Raw genomic sequence first — 17701 nt, forward strand, 5'->3', positions numbered from 1 at the left:
CGTTATATTAAAGAATATATTGTATTTCATTACAAGTTAAAAATACTTGTGTCATTATAATAAACAAATTATAATAAAACTTTGTATTTTTTGTACATATAGTGTCACAACCCAGATTATTTCAATGTTTTTTTCAGGATTTTCAGATTACTAATAATATGAATTTATAGAGCTTAAAAAAACATTATAACTCGGTGAAGAAAGTTTTCTTCTAAAATAGTTCCCTTTTTAATTATGATCCAAAAACTAAACAAATTAAGTTGGGTAAACTTTAAATGTCTTTCCTGAAAAATGTAGTTTTTGGAGTTGTGACGTTATTTGAGCGGAGGTGCGATATATATCAGCATAGAAAACGTTTGCTTGCAATAAACTTTTATGATTGTAATTTTTAATTGTTCCTTTTTTACAGGTCATAGACATTTTACCGTGATGTTGCCATAATCGAGACTTATTCCAACGACAAGCACAAATGAATACAATCTACGGAATAAGTCTTGTATTCACTTAAATCTACATAGTTATAATTAGTGAGATATCTATAAATGCATACGATTAATCTAGCGATGCTTTGGCATAGACAAAACATGTACCCTTGATTTTTACTAGGCCGAATATAAAATCATAATTCGTCATCAATATCGATAATTTAAAAAGGTATAGGTACGCTGGATAGGTAGATTTACGTTTATAATTTATTTTAAACGATTACCATAGTGATCGTTAAGCTTAGATATCCATACAATCGGTATTAAACTACAATTTACAGATGAAAACTGTGAAAGGAAAATTATATCCGGCCCCAAATAACCATATAATTTTATTAACTTGAATCGTCCTAAATATGTAAATCGTAAGACTACAAATACGTATCACAAATCTATTGAAGTATCTGAGTTCTCTAGAGAAATGATATTGCATACCCGATTATAAAAATGAGATTTTAAAATTATTAGGTAAAAACTTAAACCTCCTATAGATTGCCAAGTTGCAATATCATTTAGAACACTGCCTTGTTTATCGTGGAATGAGCATTGCTTGCTTGGCGCACTTACCATACCTATTTTAAATCAACTAGTTATCCATAATGCCTATAATTATTTAATAACGATACTTAGATAAAAACTGTTATTATTATTTGAATACATGTTTTAATTCTCACCCTCAGAATATAATATTTATTTAACTCAATTGGATGTTAAAGAAGATAAAAAAAATAATCAGTTGATTTAAAACAGCAAAGATTAAAAATTAACAAAACAACAAAGAAAGAACAATCTTACAACGAATGGTAATAAAATTTAGTTAATGCAATAATATCTTTACAATTATTTACAGTTTTGGTATTAAAGTATACTAATAAGATGGAAAGGTAACACTAACAATACATTTACATAACAATTACAGAACAGAAATATTTACAACGAGATTTCACGTCACCCTTCAGTCTACATCGAATGAAGTATTGATTGATATGATTATAATCGATTTATATTGCACTTAATATTTATGTATCCAATAATTTTAAAAGCAAAGCTTTATCGCATATTTTATGACTTTCAGATAATTTGAAATATTTTAAGATATGTTGTTACATTAAGAACAGGTAAGTGGAATAGCATTTAGAGAAATTGCCAATTTTAAATTAGGGTAATTAATATTAGTAAATATGTCAATAATATTTCTTAAGTCTATGGAAGTACCTCTAGCGCCTTTGAAATGTCATTTTATAATAGACTAGTAAAAGGCTTACTTTTCTATGAAGACAATGATATTCTTTAATATGGCAATCTATACAACAGGAGCATCATTAACGCACGCGGGAACATTATTATTCGATGTTGCATCTTGTGTTGCGGCTTTGCAATAAAACTGCTTATGTGCTTTATACGTGTTTACGTATTTAAAAGATATATTGCAGGATTTACAATAGTTTGGAGTGTCTTCATCGATCTCTGGTTCCTTTTTAATATCGACTTGCGGGATTGGTGAGGTTTCTTCCGGTTCCGGATCTTCAGTAGCGTGGACGAGCCTGGCGTGGCGAACTACATTTCCGCGGTAGGTGGATGTGTATGCACAGCTTCCGCAGCGGTGTATGCGTTCCCCCACTGCAGGGCTGGGCGAGGTAGTCTCGCGGGTGTCATCTTCCAGAACACACGAAATAAAGCTCTCCTCCTGAAAAATATATTTGTCGAATTAGTTTCCTCGTCTCTTTCAAGATAGGATATAAAAAGTAAAATCATAGTAAAACACTGATAACTATGGATAACTTCCATTGTAAAATGCAGAGTTATATTTATCATATTTTGTTTTGATTTTCTAAACATTAAAGATTATATTAAATTTATACTATCGCCTCCGCGAAATAATGAAAAATAAGATTCCTATTTATCTGCATACATACGAATTGAAACGTGAGTGAAACCGGCGAAATACACAAATATGTTAAAAGTGCTTGAAATGTAATTCAGTTTTGAAGTTACTTTTATATCTTTTCATTTAATTTGTTAATGACACGTACCTGTAAGTCAGACGGCTTCTCTCGGAAATGCATACGAATGTGTGTTCGCATGCCTCGCAGGGTGTTTCCTCTATATCGACATATTGTACAACGGAAAGCTTTGACGCCAGCGTGAGCTTCCATGTGCCGTTGAGCGGCGGCTGCGGTCGGTGAAACCACCTCGCAACATGGGCATTTCCAACCTCCTTCAGAACCAGACGGAGGCCTTGGCACCTCGGGTATACTTCTTGGGGACCGAGTCTCCCTTTTTGTACAGTAGTACAATTGATGCGTAGTTAAGTTATCCAGCGAGCTGAAATGTATGCCACACGCAAGGCAGATCAGTTGTCGATATTGTGGAGGAGGTCCGGGTTCCGGAGGCGCTGGACTTGCGCGTTCCTCTCCTCCAGCCGAACAGTAATGCCTTTTATGAATTCGATAGTTCTCATATTTGCAAAAGACAATATTGCATTCTTTGCATTTCGATACTCCTTGTTTGACTAGCACTTGAGGTGATGCGGTTGTGATTGGCATGTCTTTTGGAAGTCTTAAAGGCAGTGATGGGATTATTTGAGGTGGCACAACGGAGCTGAATTTTTCTTCTGGAGGAGACGGTAACCTGAGAGGTTTCGGTGTGGGGTCTCTTGAATTTCTTCGCCTTCGTTTCGGTGAACTTTCACCACTTGGAGAGGAAGATAGCCTGGAAGGTGAGGGCGTGGCGGGTGAAGCGGGAAGGGAAGGAGCACATACAATCTGTTCTGGTGTTGCAGAACGTATTCGATTTTCCTTCTCATGGTCATCAGTGGTCACCGATTCAGGTGTGCGTCTAACGGTCAGATCTAAAGGAGTTGCGGCATCTCTAGACGCCTCACGAGGTCTATTTGCTGATTTTAAAACTTCTGCCTCTTTAATATCTGTATTCATATTTGGTATATGTCGGTTTATTGGTTGGAATGTACCATTCGGTAATAAGAAACATGGAGTATCAGGATCCGGTAACGTCGCCCCTGGCAACGTACTAGCGCTTCGTAATAGGGAATACGGTACTATTAATATTGGGTTAGTTGGTAATGCTAGTGCATATTGATTTTGCGCAGGTGGAGTAGTCCCGGGTGAAGGAGGCGCAGAACCTGATGTAGCCGATCCTGTTCTAGCAGCTGCCAGCACTGCTTGCTTCACAACTTGTCTAGTGTTGCAATAATGTTCTTTGTGAGCTCGAAAAGTGTTAACAGAGGTAAAGTGAATGTCACAGTCCACACAATATCTGTCTTGCGCTGGCGAACCTTCTGTAGTTTCACCGTTCGAGGCAGGTGGTGGCACCGGTGTGCTAGTACTAATCGGAGACGATGAATGCATTCGCATATGACGGTTTAAGCTGACTTTCTTATCAGCGCTATAAGAGCAGTAGGTGCAAGCATATTGTTTTCCCACTGGCCGATTTGTCTTGCTGTCACCAGATTCACTATTAGCTGTTTGCTCATTTGACGAATCATTGTTATCTGTTTTAGATGGTCTTTTAGAGCAATAATGCTCTTGATGTGCTTGAAGTGTGCTTAACGAGGAATATCGTATTCCACACGGCATACACTTATATCCTGGGGCTGTGGAGATTGCAGCAGGAAATAAGGCAGGAAAGTTTGCCGCGGTGAGCGCAATGAAATCTCTGGCTTGCTGCACGGATGGTGGTGGCGGCGAAGGTGACGGAGGCTCGTGTTTGAGCGTAGTCGCCTGAGGCGCGAGCGCAGGATCCGTAGCGAGGTTTGTGTTAAGGCGCAATCTGGGTGGGGAGGGCGTCGGAGAGCTCCCAGATTCCGGGGATGCAGCACCGCTGGAGGCAACGCGCTCGCCTCCGGAACTTGGCGTATGAGGTTCTGCCGGCATCGCCTCGGTCTCGTTTCCCCATTCCTCGTCCTCACCTGAAAAAACACACACCTTTAATTGCAATTGAGACATTCAAAGATACCTAAATGGAATTTCGAGAAGACATAAAAACAAATCGACGGTATCGGTTCCTATTAGTGTTGTTAATAGCTCAGCGATGCTACGTTGGCAGTGGTTTTCTCGCGATAGTCGTCACTCGTCACGTTTCGCTCGGTATCAGTCGACGTCAGTCAGATCTGGCTTCGGTCGAGGCATACATTAGCGCTCCTAATTGAGACGTGCTCGCGGTATGTAAATTTCGCCGCGTGGGTGGGGAGCTGAGAGTTTAAATACGTTTCTTCTATTAGGATACAGAAATGCGAAATCAAGAGGTCGATCTATCAATATGAACCGGTCGCGAGGCCGTCCGTCCATCAACATTGCGCGTGATTCCTTCAAGGGAAAACAGAACAAAAAGGTTACAGACCCTCTTGTAATTGGATCTGATTTCCAGAAAACGCTCGCTGACCTTCCTTTTTGAGCGACAAGGATCTCGAGCGAGCAAGGAATTAACCTATCTTTCGCGCAACGATCTCAGCTCAAAACGCCAATTAATGAGAGTCTCAACTTCATTCTCCGCTCCTGTGAAGATCATTATATGGGCACGACAGTGAGATGGACGCGACGATTGGCGCGCGGCTGCCATCTCGCGGTAACGAATTCCACTCGAATCAGACTGCGTTCGGGTCACGCTATCCTAGACGCAGGCTGTGATTGGTCGTTAGGATGCAGTGGCAGCTCGATTGGCTCAGCTAATGCCTGATTTATCTGAAGTGCACGGTTAATGTCTGCTTCATAGCGAACCGCGAGTCTATCGTAGTTCGTTAGTTGCGTTCGAGCTCCCGTTTTTCGCTAAGTAAGTTATAAGTTGCGATTGTTCAGAGGTTGAATGTTCAATCAGATAGATGGCGTGACTCAGTGTCGTTTAAGCAGGGCTCGCAGACCGAACGTCGATTCGTTAAATGATATTCATCAGTGCCCTTTTGTCTTTATAAACATGTCAAATATAGCGGCTAAAAGTTCTTTATGTAAGTGCAGACATGCAAATAATTATTTTGTTTGAATCGTTAGGAACCCGCATAAATTCGTAAGCAAATGCTAGACGCGATACACGGTATGTTAAACGTATGTGTTGAAATTATTTAAATGCACGTAGTTAGTAATAACGCAAAGTACTGATTTAGTCCATAGCGTCTCAAGACACACAAAAAGACAATTTAATAAGCTATTAGAACCGAAAACAATAATTTGTTAAACACAAAATAAAAACAAGGATATTTCGTTGAAACTTGAAACCATTTACCATTCAATGCTCGAAATGTCCAAACAAGCCACAAACGCTATTAAAGTGCCATTCAAAATTCTATAACACGACAAGAGAACACGTGCTACAGAAAAAAACAACACTCGCCATCTTGTCCTTACATTTATCAGATGGAAGATCAGGCTCCAATTAAAATAGTCGTGCATCGAGTCGGTCACAATCGAATCGATAGAGATCTGTGACGGCGGTGACCGATCACCTAGTTTATTCGAAATCTGATACTACCTGTGATTTTATATGCCTTTATACATATGATTAAACACCCGAACAACGTACGTTTTGTTTCATTGAATTAAACATGAGTAATCGTTTTAACTCGACGATCCTTTACATGTTTGATCTTTGAATATTGTTTTCCCGCCAATTCCGACAGTTAACATTAACGATATCATGTACGGATATAAGCGATGGCCCATGAGATTTTTACTCAATAACTTGGTTAGTTCAGATCAATTGTATAAAAATTATGCGAACTTTACCTATCGAATATTTTTATTCCTACTTACAGTTAATCATAACAAGAACATTAACATCGCTTATATAAAAGCGAATGCTTACATTAAGACCTTTTTTGATTCTTGAAAAATAAAAATGTTTATTGTACGAATAAGCGACAAGTATAGACTATAGAGTATTGTGTATCTGTCCGCGGCAATCTTGAGCGACAGGACGTCGTGTGTCACGATCAGACATTTGCATATCGGTTCCGATACTCAGCTGTTGCTGCTGTGATCGTACCTCGCTGATTTCTAGTGTAAGCTTCGAAGCTTGAGGAAAGATTAGTAGGTATTTGTAATAACAAATCGAGCATGTTTGTTAAATCTACTTGTTTAAAGTAAAGAACTTTCTTCTTCAATCTTCGGTAACTTTTAACTTTAATTTAACTTTGTATTTTCCGATGTAAGTATGAGTGTATTGGATTTAATAAAAAATATACATATTAACATATGATTTTAAAACTTTAGTATATAAGTCTCAAACTCAAATGTTTAATGTGGTATTTATAAAGGCAATATAATCTACGTGAATATGACGTAAATTATTATTTAACAAATTAGCAATCAATTATAAATTTAATGTGAAAATAGGGTGCTCTCAAAAGATATCCCTTTTCCTGGGATAGTTCAACACGTGCATAGAAAATGGGCTGCGAAAAAACAGTGTCTTACAAGAAATTGTGTGGAGTGCAAAAACGTCGTGGCACGCTAGATAAGAGCTTCCTGGCACGTCCTGTATAAATCTGGCCGTCGTGTGCTGATAGCGAACACTGCTAAATCAAATTATGCTGACCTCTATTGTCGGTGCGTCGAAATATTGATAAATAATAATATATTAATAACTAAAATATAATAAAAATAATATAATAAAAACTACACTTTTATTAATATGTATCTTATAATCATAATTTAAAATAACGTTGAATTTAATGACATCTTCCACCCTAATCTATACGCGGTCAAAACTCGTTAATAAAGAAAAGTAGGTATAAAAAGCTTTAAGAAACCAAAACTTCAAAGGACAAAATTGCTGTTGGACCTTTTCAGGGTCACATCTGCCGTGATTACAAGTGGCGATTTAGTCTTAGTACACAATTGCACAAAACCTTTAAATTGCATTATAAATAACAATTTTAATAAAGAAAAAAAAATACAAATGCTTTTTAAACTATTCATTGTCAATCTAATCAATTTTCATCACATTTCAATTTAACATAAAATACGCCATTGTACAAAATGATTGCATCTAAGTTTCGCGTAATCATAAAATCAGCAGCAACACGAATAAATAATGACGTATGCACTTCCCAGTTGCATATCTTTGATCTTTTGCGGAATACTATCGAGTTACGCGAAAACTCCAATCGGATCACGAGGTGAATTGTTGAATACTCGAATTCACTTACTATTTTAGTCATTATTATAAAATCGAACCATACCATTTAATTCGCTGGCTGAAGCGGTATTTATTTTTAAAAGGTATAAAATCTCACCTATTTCGATTCCGTATTAAAATATGTAATACAGCAATTAGCTGTCAATGTAAGTCTAATTTTAACGCGAAATCACTAATAAATAATATAAATTATAAAAAAATTGTGAGTTGTATCACTATTTATATTACTGTGTCATAAAATTCAACTTACCTAAAAACATTGTGTTATGAATAAACACACATATAAAGACGCTTTAAAAGTAGCATAACTATAGACGTCATTAAGAAACATTTAACCCTGGTAACAAGGCAATGATTTAGCACATGGCAACCCTGCTGTGAACGATATCGCAATCGATTAATATTCGATCTACACGATGTACTCGATTCGTATAATTAAAATCGAGATCGATTCGATTGAGTGCGGATTCCGTCACGTTGTACTTCACGCGGCTACGCCTACTTTTGACGCCTCCAGGTGAGCGTACGCATGTTATCGATAAAATCGATTTCATACCGATTTATTTTAGGACAGTTAAAGGTCGAGAACTGTATAAAGGAAAGCTTGTGAGAATATTAGATAGCGATCGAAGTGTTCAACGAGGTGTGGAGGTATATTAAATAAAAATATCTGATTAAAGAAATACCGTCTATGAACACTTCCATGGACAAATAATTGAGAATTTTAACAATTCTCGCTAGTAGCTTTTCATTGCTACAATTCAGCTGAAGAGACAGTATAACATGTCCAGAGGATTTAATCATCAAACAGTACATTAAGTACACTATATAAAAAAAATTAACAAACTTTATTATTTTTATTTTTTTTACATAGTATGAAAATGATAGTTCGTGTCGACAAATAAACATCAAATGTAGTTTTCGAATTTCTTTATACACTACTGTTAAGGTGAAACAGCTAAACCTAAGCCCCCTGACTTACTGCCCAACGAATGGCTACGACAGGTACAACTTAACAAATGATACGAATGAACATAACAGAGACAAACTTAAAAAAACAACTTTGAAAAGCTTAAGAGACAGACAGCTCTCTAACTGTAAATATAATACAAAAAGTTCTTTACAGGAATAATTCCTCAATATTGTCGTCGTTAAAAAAAGAGTGTGTGTACTTATATACACGCGTTAGAAGTTAGGTATACATTTTTGGCGTATGGTAAAAAAATACTAAAATGCAGTAGTGATTAGCGATAAATATTAAAATTAATCAAAAAGATTTTATTTAAATAAATAAATTATTAGTAAATACAATCACCGTCGTATATGAAATTGATTTAAAAAATAATATTTATTTATTCACACTGTTTAATTGTACTGTTACGAAACACGTGTTCTAAATATAAAATACTAGAATATACAACTTGAACATAGTCATCGATTTCCATGCCACCTAGATCTAACTTTACGATGTCGAATTTAGGTGTTGGTGTGCGCGCGCATCGTAAAAATTCACTCTCATCATTTTTTCCATCGCGCCAAAAGAAGTATAACTTGAAAAAGATTTCTTGCTTTTCCGATTTTTAATATCGAACCAACTATTGCATACCAAAATTGTTTGTTTTTGTTTTACTTAACTATTAAAATAAAAATAAATTCCTTTAATAATTGTTGAATATTTGCTAGGGAACAATTTATCCCTTATTAAATAGGGGTCATTATGAAATCGCATGTATGAAGGGGGCACTCGTGAGCCGTGTTTCGTATCGTCGCGCTTTGCATAGATTAAAAATTCGATAGTTATGCAAATGTCTGCCGTGTTTACTTGTTTCTCAGCCTCGGTGGGTTCCTATCAGACGTTGAAGCGATCAAGGCTCGTTTGACGATTATGATTTTCTATTGACTAACTGCTGCCCTCTAGCGATTGCTTTCTAGTAATAAATTCTGAATCTGTTAACAGGAATTCTTACTAACTATATATAATATGAGATCAGATTCGTCCATTTAATTTTTTCTTATTATTCTATATTTGATAAATATTGCAACTCCGATTTGTTCATCTTTTAATATTTACTCAATTTAATACTATACTTTTAATTTAAAAAGTAAATTACGTTACACATACTTAATATTTTTAATTCTACGACATAGTCGCGGTCTTAATATATGTAGCACAACTGTTAATTTCCTTATTTCATATCTCGAAACAATCTCACATGTACAGTACAATTTTTTATTTTAATTTCAAAGGTAAGAATTACATATAACAGTTTGGATGTGGTATGTTTTTTGAATATTTCACTAATGAACTTGTGAACTTTTTATTTTTGTTTTTTTAATTTTATATTGTTCACACGGGCCAATAAATGATGTTATGCTTTGTTCTAATTACACTTAGTATACATTCAAAACATTTACAACAAGTTAAAAAGAAAAATGATTAGTTTACAAGAACACAGTGTTAGGTATTACCATCTCTATTCTGAGTATGTAGTGTTTTTGGACACTTTCTCATGTTCAAATATCCTTTTTTAGTAAATTATTTATAAGTCATAAATTAGGGTAATGTTAAACTGTTTCAGAGACAATTATTAAAAAAAAAACCAAATTCTTCGCAATTTCTATTTTTCCCACATCTATGAAATAAATTACACATAGTAACACCTTATGAATATTAACTTGCATTCTACATCAATCATAGAGGTCGCAGCGATCCCAACGGTCGATTAGACCACTCGTTTGTTAGAAAGGGTTAACTTGTACGTACTGGACATGGAAATGTGGGTTAAAATATCGTGATGATAACGGTTAATAAAGAGTTAATTAATAATATAATGTATAATAATTATATTATGTTCTACAAATTATTGAGCAAGTACAGACCGATTTCAATAGTAAGCTGTAAGATTTCCAGCAGAAGGAGAAACATAGTTCATATCTTTTTTATTTATACTTTGCTAAAAACAATTTGATATATATATATAATCGTAACCGATTATATATAACTATGGTATAAGAAAGTAAAGAGACCTATTAATATGAAAAAAAAAATACGGTTATTTTGGAACATAAGTTCATCAAGGTATCACTTAATATAGAATATAGGTTTTGTTTTATAATACGAGACATAGTCCTAGCGGGAATTTTTATTGCCCGCGATAAGATTTTTTTGCTTCCTAATTGGGTTTCGATGACATCTGAAAAACAGCATTTGTAGTTCAAACAGCATGCAGCTGCCCTGATCTTTCCTAGTCTTCGACAGACAAATTGTTGTACCTCTTGATACTACCATATACGAACAATCGGCTGATACCAACTTTTGAAGTGTCTGGAATATGACCGACTCCATACCCACTTTGTGCAAGGCGTTCACTGCAATTCTATTTTATTTAACACCCTATTCCATATTGTACCTAATTTGAAAATGTCCACGAAAAAACATGTGAAATGGCGCTAATTCAACAGAAGTTTTTAACATAATATAGTGTTCCAAATTCAAAATAATTTAAAAGTTGAAAAAATAAATGCTTTTCTTTTATAATTTTGAAAAAATAAATTTGTAACAAAACTTATGAACATACTAGTTATATATGAAACTGCATACTTTACTAAGCAGTAACATATTTGAGTATTTAATTACTTAAAAAAAAAACATATGTGCAATTCACACGTGGTAGAAGTGAAACCTTCAAAAACAAAGGTTTTATAATTAATCATATAAAAATTAAACATTTTTCACTATCCAAATGTATTAAACTTTTAAAAACAGTATATTTTAATGATACATTTTAATTTATAAATCTTTAATTTGGCAAAAACTAAAATGAAAAAGCGGCAGAAAAAAGAGGCTGTATAATGCCACCTATCTCATTTACTCCCATGTTAAATCTTATGAATTTACATTTCTGTCTCTTTTTACTGTCGGTTTTTCCGTTGCATCCGGTTTGAAATTACGAGTCTAAAGAAGTTTCTCTATCTATCTCATTTCCTCACACTTTAAATCTTATGAATATATGTTTCTATCTCTTTTTACTGTCGCTTTTCCATTGCAACCGGTTTGAAATCACTACGATTCTAAAGAAGTTTCACTTCAATAATTCTCTTTTCATATTGAGTGATAGTATTTAAATTTTAAACGTCTTTTAGCATTTAAAGGAAACGCTTTCCGAAAATAAAGAAATAAATAAATAATACATACCATATTGCGCAAACAGTATACACTACTCGTTGTGAAGTTAATTAAATTAAATTAAATTGAATAGCTGTTAAAACATTTGTAAATATAAAAAATATGAATGGTGGTTAAAGTCGCTATTACAGACATTCGATATTAGAACGGCACTATCACGTCAAAACGATCTCATTGTTACAACACTATCTCGATAGGGATACCATCTATAAAAATAATTAACTCCACCTTAGAACATCATGTTACGGCTACTCCCATACCAATTACTACCAACTGAACAACTCAGAATATGTAAGTTAAATTAGTGGGTTCCGTTTATTACATTAGTAGCTTTTAACTTAATTCATGTAATATGTGGATGGATTGAATTTAACAAAGAGCATGCGTGTAGGACTGCACTTCAGCAGTCTTCTCTCTTACCTCTTATTATCACCATTACTAAGAAACCTAATGCGCGTAAGTATTTTAGAAAATCTATAGCAACCCTCTAACGTCAAACTGTTTTAATAAATTATTTAAAAAAAACATATATTCAAAATTTAAAATTATGAAATTTTTAAAAACATGCGTAGCGTAAGAGAGCTGTAATTTGCTATGAAATATTTTGTGATTCTCACTCACGTGTCACATAAAAATTATAAACATTTAAATAATAGCGGATTCCGGCGTCATCGCGTTGACATAGTTACAATAAAAGACAATATTTTTTACGGATCCCCAGAACCGTGAACGTGTTAACAAGGCTTTGATGGATCGAGTTTCGATCTAATATGTTAAGGCTAAACTGGCCGGTCGGCAACATACCGCTTGTAATTACCTGCTACTATTTGGATTAAAAATGAAATAAAAATCCTGTACAAATTTAAAAAAAAAGATCTGTATAAATTTGTGTTTTTATTAATTTTTATTACACTTACTGGAGATATAGCTGGCAATATAAATTACAAAGTAATTTAACAAAAAATAAGAACATCAGACAAGATAGCTATACTTAACGTTTATCTTTCCGTTAGTATTTATTCTTAATAAACTCGAATTTAATCGTTCGCCGGCTGCGTTATCGCGGAAATTGCGAGCGTTCGCCAAGAGATGGCGCTGATAGCTGCTCCTTCACGATAATTTGTATAATTAAAGAAAATCGTTCGATTGCGATCGGACAGTTGATTTAATCGAACGTTATTTATATTCGACTGAAGGTTCCAAATTCAATAGATCTTGGAAGATAGTGTTTAAAAATGTTTATATACCTAATTTTGTGATTTCCGAGAGTTTGATCTAATTTTAATTAAGTTATTTTTTTAAGACAAGGTTATTTTTTTAATGTATTTAACATTGACCGGTTAGACGAAGAATGACAAAAACTGAATCATGAAAAATTAGTGCTGAGGCGCATTGGATAAACATGGTATCGCAAAAAATTCAAGTCCTCGATTGTAGCGGGCGGGCGAGAGTTCGAGATTTGAAAATTAGCATTTTTGTCGAATAACTCTGCGGTGGTGTCTCGGTAAGCGCCCGATACGAGCCTCGCTGGTTGCCGCTTTTTTCAGTTTTTTAAACGGATTGGACTTTAAAATATTTCTCTATTCCCTGACATAGTCTTTAGCATTTGAAAGATACGCTTTCCGATTTGTCTTATTGTAGCAATTCGGTGTAATTTACAACATTCCAAGCATAAATAAACGAAATTAAAAAATGTATTGGGGCAATGTCCGACCATAAAAATGTAATCTTTTAGTATTTATCAGGCGTCCATATTCGGCTATTAGAGCCTGTCTATCTGAGCTTAACGTTGATATCTCTAATTGACTGACGTGGGAGGATCGAACTAGCAAAAACGAAGCTCTAAAATGCGTTGACCCTTTATCTTTACTCACAGCCACGTTCATTGGGCCAGAGCCGAATTTATGTCGTCGAGTAATCCAAGCCCATTTGTATAGATAATTTTTATTATTGCCATCTCTTCGAAGCCGGCCGCTCGATAACTCCAAGGAAAGAGTTCGTAATGACTATTTAAGTAAGGAAGATGTATTTCTTTGGGCTGTCGATAAGTTTTAAAAGAATTTGTTAGAGGAATTCGTTTCTTAATCTGAACATAATAAGTAGGGTTGAGCACGATCATTAAGCAATAATATTTTCTACGATAAGTGTATTAATACTCAATATGAATTAATGAAGTATGGAAACTGGGACAATTAATGTTTTTAATTACAGCGATATCGCAAAAACACACAAATACAAGTTTTTATTTAAATAATAACGAACGAATTCCATTGAAATCACGATAACAGGCTATTAAGTTATCGAATTGTACATTATTTTTGCAATACAGAGGATGCGAATATGATAAATCAAGCCGATAAAAGTTCCATTTACCGGTACTCACGTCACGGTTATATTTATTTAATGCCCGACTAATCGATAAACAAAATTATTCAGCATCTCATAAATATTAAAGATTGCAACCCTACCATAGACAAGTATGCATGTAAACTATTTTTAACATGGCCACACTGAGTTTATCTGCCCCCGCTCTTATGTCCGCGTTATCTTGGCCAGTGCATTAGTCTTCGATAATAGAACGATAAAACAGATCGTCTGGCGGCGCCATGTTCAATTTCGATTATACTCAAAACAAAAAAAGAATCGATCCTCGCGATAATAATGTCATGCCACGCTGTCGCTGTTAAAAGACTTAATTGTGAATTGCTATGTAATATTCCCAATGAAAAAAGATAAACAAGTATCACAACCGAAACATCAACAACGGCATAAAAGCTGTAATATTAACTCAATGAGGTATTTTAACCCCATAATAATAACTGCTAACGCCTAGATTTTTTACAACTAAAATCTGTTGGTTTCAAGGTCTCATCGGGGCACTAAAGTTACGAAGTGACAAGCGAATTTGCGGTATTTTTTTTTTACAAAATTTACAGAGGATTACAACAAAACTTGACCTAAATTCGGACATATTTCAGGTAAAAACTAACTCTCGTGTCAGAATTAGGTCAGACTAATTAATAAAATCACATCGCTATTAATAATCTACAATACGCGTCACGTCTATTTAACGCAAAATGGCGCTTAAATTTCCCGCCGAAACGTGGTTCGTGCGTCGTTTTTCATCGCCTTTGTTTTAGCAACATTAGGTTATTTATCGCGTCCCCTCAAAATATCCTTAACATGGCACTCATTATAATGCTGAAAGACTGAAATTTCGTCGAATAGACAGAATAGTGTGATAAGCTAATGATGGTATTTTAAACTGCCATTTTGGGTTTGTTTTGTTAATGTTTAATAAAATAGAAAGGTTTGGTTACGTTACTATTATTTTGTTTGCTTTTGACCCAATATTATCTATAAAGCCATAAAACCATAAATAAGGCTTTGATGCTAGTACAGTAAAGTTAGCATTTAGAAAGCATAAAATTATAAATGTTTGTGTATATAATAAGTTTAAAAATTGTATAGTACACCGATTCATAGAAAAAAATGATAGATGGCAAAGCGATACTGAAAGCTGAAGTTAATCGCTTAAACCCGTGTTTACCAGGGCACAAATGTAAAATCCATTTCATCTTTATATCAATATATTCATATTTCTATTATAGTGTAATTAAAACTTTCTCGTTTTGTATAAGTAAGTACCTAAACATCATACATTGTTTTATTCATTAACCGCTGTACAATACGCTTTATTTTGCGAATTGTAAAATCGAATTCCGGTAAGGTTCTTCCTTGAGAGATACGACTCCTATACTCCTCTTTCAAAGGCCGGCAACTCACCCACTAAAAATGGGCTGCGACGACTGCGCTTTTTCGGCGTCCCATAGGCACGGTAGCCTCCATACTTAAAAATTGTAACAAAAATATTTTAAACCGACATTACAGAAACTTTTCTAATATTAAATAATTTCTTCAAAAGAAAATGCAGATACAGATATAATGTCTGCCTTTTGCCTACTTTGGGTGAACTTCATATATAAAATTAAAGACATTATAGGTATTTGACAACAAGATAAATCCTGTAAAGATAATGTTTGTAAATATTCATTAGAGGATGTGGTAAATGATGAACGTGAACAATTTTAAATAATAAGAAAGCGAATGGCAATTTAAAAGATAAGGAAATAGCTTAAAGCAATAAAAAAGATAAAATTCTAATCTATGTTAATTTTGAATTAATCGATTGTTGCTAAATTTATAAAGGTAACAACTAAAATACATTTTTAAAATAAGAATAACAATTCTTGTTAAGAATTTGAAACGCCGAGTATAAAATATGTATTTTGTTTTAGTAATTTAATATGTATTTCAAAACATATTTTATGTATTCCAAAGAGCAAGGACGCAAATATAAAGAACAGAACACACCGGGCGATCGCGATCGCAGCTATCGGCATCTCAGTTTGTTCTCACATCATTACCCGCGCCGACGGCTACAAATTTACATCCAGCACAATGGCTATCCGACATCGAGGAATCATTAAGGTGATCCCGATAGCGCCATACACCCTCCACGGCCTATTCTATCACAGCAAAGCAACCACGACCTTAAATAGTCGACATAAGCTCTCTTATATTTTTCCTATAATCAGGCGGTTACGATGAATTTTGACGCTTGTGAAAGAAAGTCATAAATGCTGTATCGTACAAAGGATTGTGCGTTTAGTGGTTAGTGTAGTAGAGGAGAGTTTATCTTGATAGTGTTTTAAGGATCACGCCGGACTATCAGCATTACAATGGACACTTAATAGGCGATCGAAAAATACGCTATAGTTATTTTTGTTGTAATACTGAAATGCACAAGCATTTCTCTGAGTTATATGTATAAAATTTACATCCTTACTTATATTCTACAAACAAAATCTAGTTTGTTTTACTTAGTTTTACCTGCCAATCAGATTATTTACGTACTTGTACATATGTATTGGAATCATTTATCCATAGCCTTATAATTAAAAGTATAATTCGTATAATAAATATGTTTATGACAATATATTATGTATTATGTACTTATATATTATATTACACAAATTTAACTGTATTCCAATAAACAAACGTAAGTTATTCTCTATTTTCCTTTATCAAATCATTCAAATGATAATACAATAGCATGATCATAAAACTATTAAAAATACCATTTTTGGATGAATTTTGCATACAATACTTGCGGTTCGTTAAAAGCGCGGCGGGTTTGACGCGCTCAGACGTATCGTGCAATCGGAGCCTAATTTGCTTCGTGCGTTATTCATCCACCTTGTTATCCTGTCCATCTAGATTCTAGAATATTACCAGACTAAAAAAAATACCTGTGGTTCACACTAAAATTAGTCATATGAAAATTATAGAATAAGAGTATACATTATTAGATCTATTTAGTCTATGAAATCTATTATGATTTGATCATTTTACTAATTATAAGTTTTATAAACAGTTTGAAAAAAAACACAAAACAATTAAATTGAACACAATTATCTTTCCATCTCAGATCCGGTAGTGATATCCGAACCACAGACAATAACAAGATGACGAAAACGGTGGAAACAATTGGTCCTATTAAATACAGATAAGTGAAAACACGGCAGCCGAACAAAAATACCAGAGATAACAGAGATCGAATCTGTAAACAATGGTTTTGGTATCCACGCTCTCATTAACTAACCTCCTATACTGCAAATTATACACTATACCTAGTAAAATGTATTTTTATAGTACCTAGTTAGTTGTTACTAACTTCAAACTAAGTATTTGATGTTATTTGTAAAAAACTATTCATTATTACAGTTTTATGAACGGTGAAAGCCACGTGGTTTACAGACATAATCTTTCTTCCTGTGTGCAATTAAAATTTAGTCTTTCGGTAAATATAGTAAATATC

At 34.2% G+C, this 17701-nt stretch overlaps 1 protein-coding gene across 3 annotated transcripts in view; it reads right to left on the reverse strand.

Annotated features, from left to right (window-relative positions):
• Positions 1-339: 339 nt before the first annotated feature.
• LOC110992295 (zinc finger protein ush) overlaps positions 340-17701 on the reverse strand; it is a 145903-nt gene continuing 128541 nt past the window's right edge. For all 3 annotated transcript variants that reach the window (XM_022258052.2, XM_022258051.2, XM_045629885.1), the window contains exons 2-3: positions 2519-4413; positions 340-2172 (exon numbers count right to left, since the gene is read on the reverse strand). In XM_022258052.2, the coding sequence (XP_022113744.2) occupies positions 1789-2172; positions 2519-4413 (2279 nt within the window). In that variant the 3' untranslated portion in view covers positions 340-1788. The remainder of the gene's footprint in view (positions 2173-2518; positions 4414-17701) is intronic.

This window comes from Pieris rapae, chromosome 10, assembly GCF_905147795.1.
Source record: "Pieris rapae chromosome 10, ilPieRapa1.1, whole genome shotgun sequence".
In the NCBI taxonomy this organism is placed as follows: Eukaryota; Metazoa; Arthropoda; class Insecta; order Lepidoptera; family Pieridae; genus Pieris; species Pieris rapae.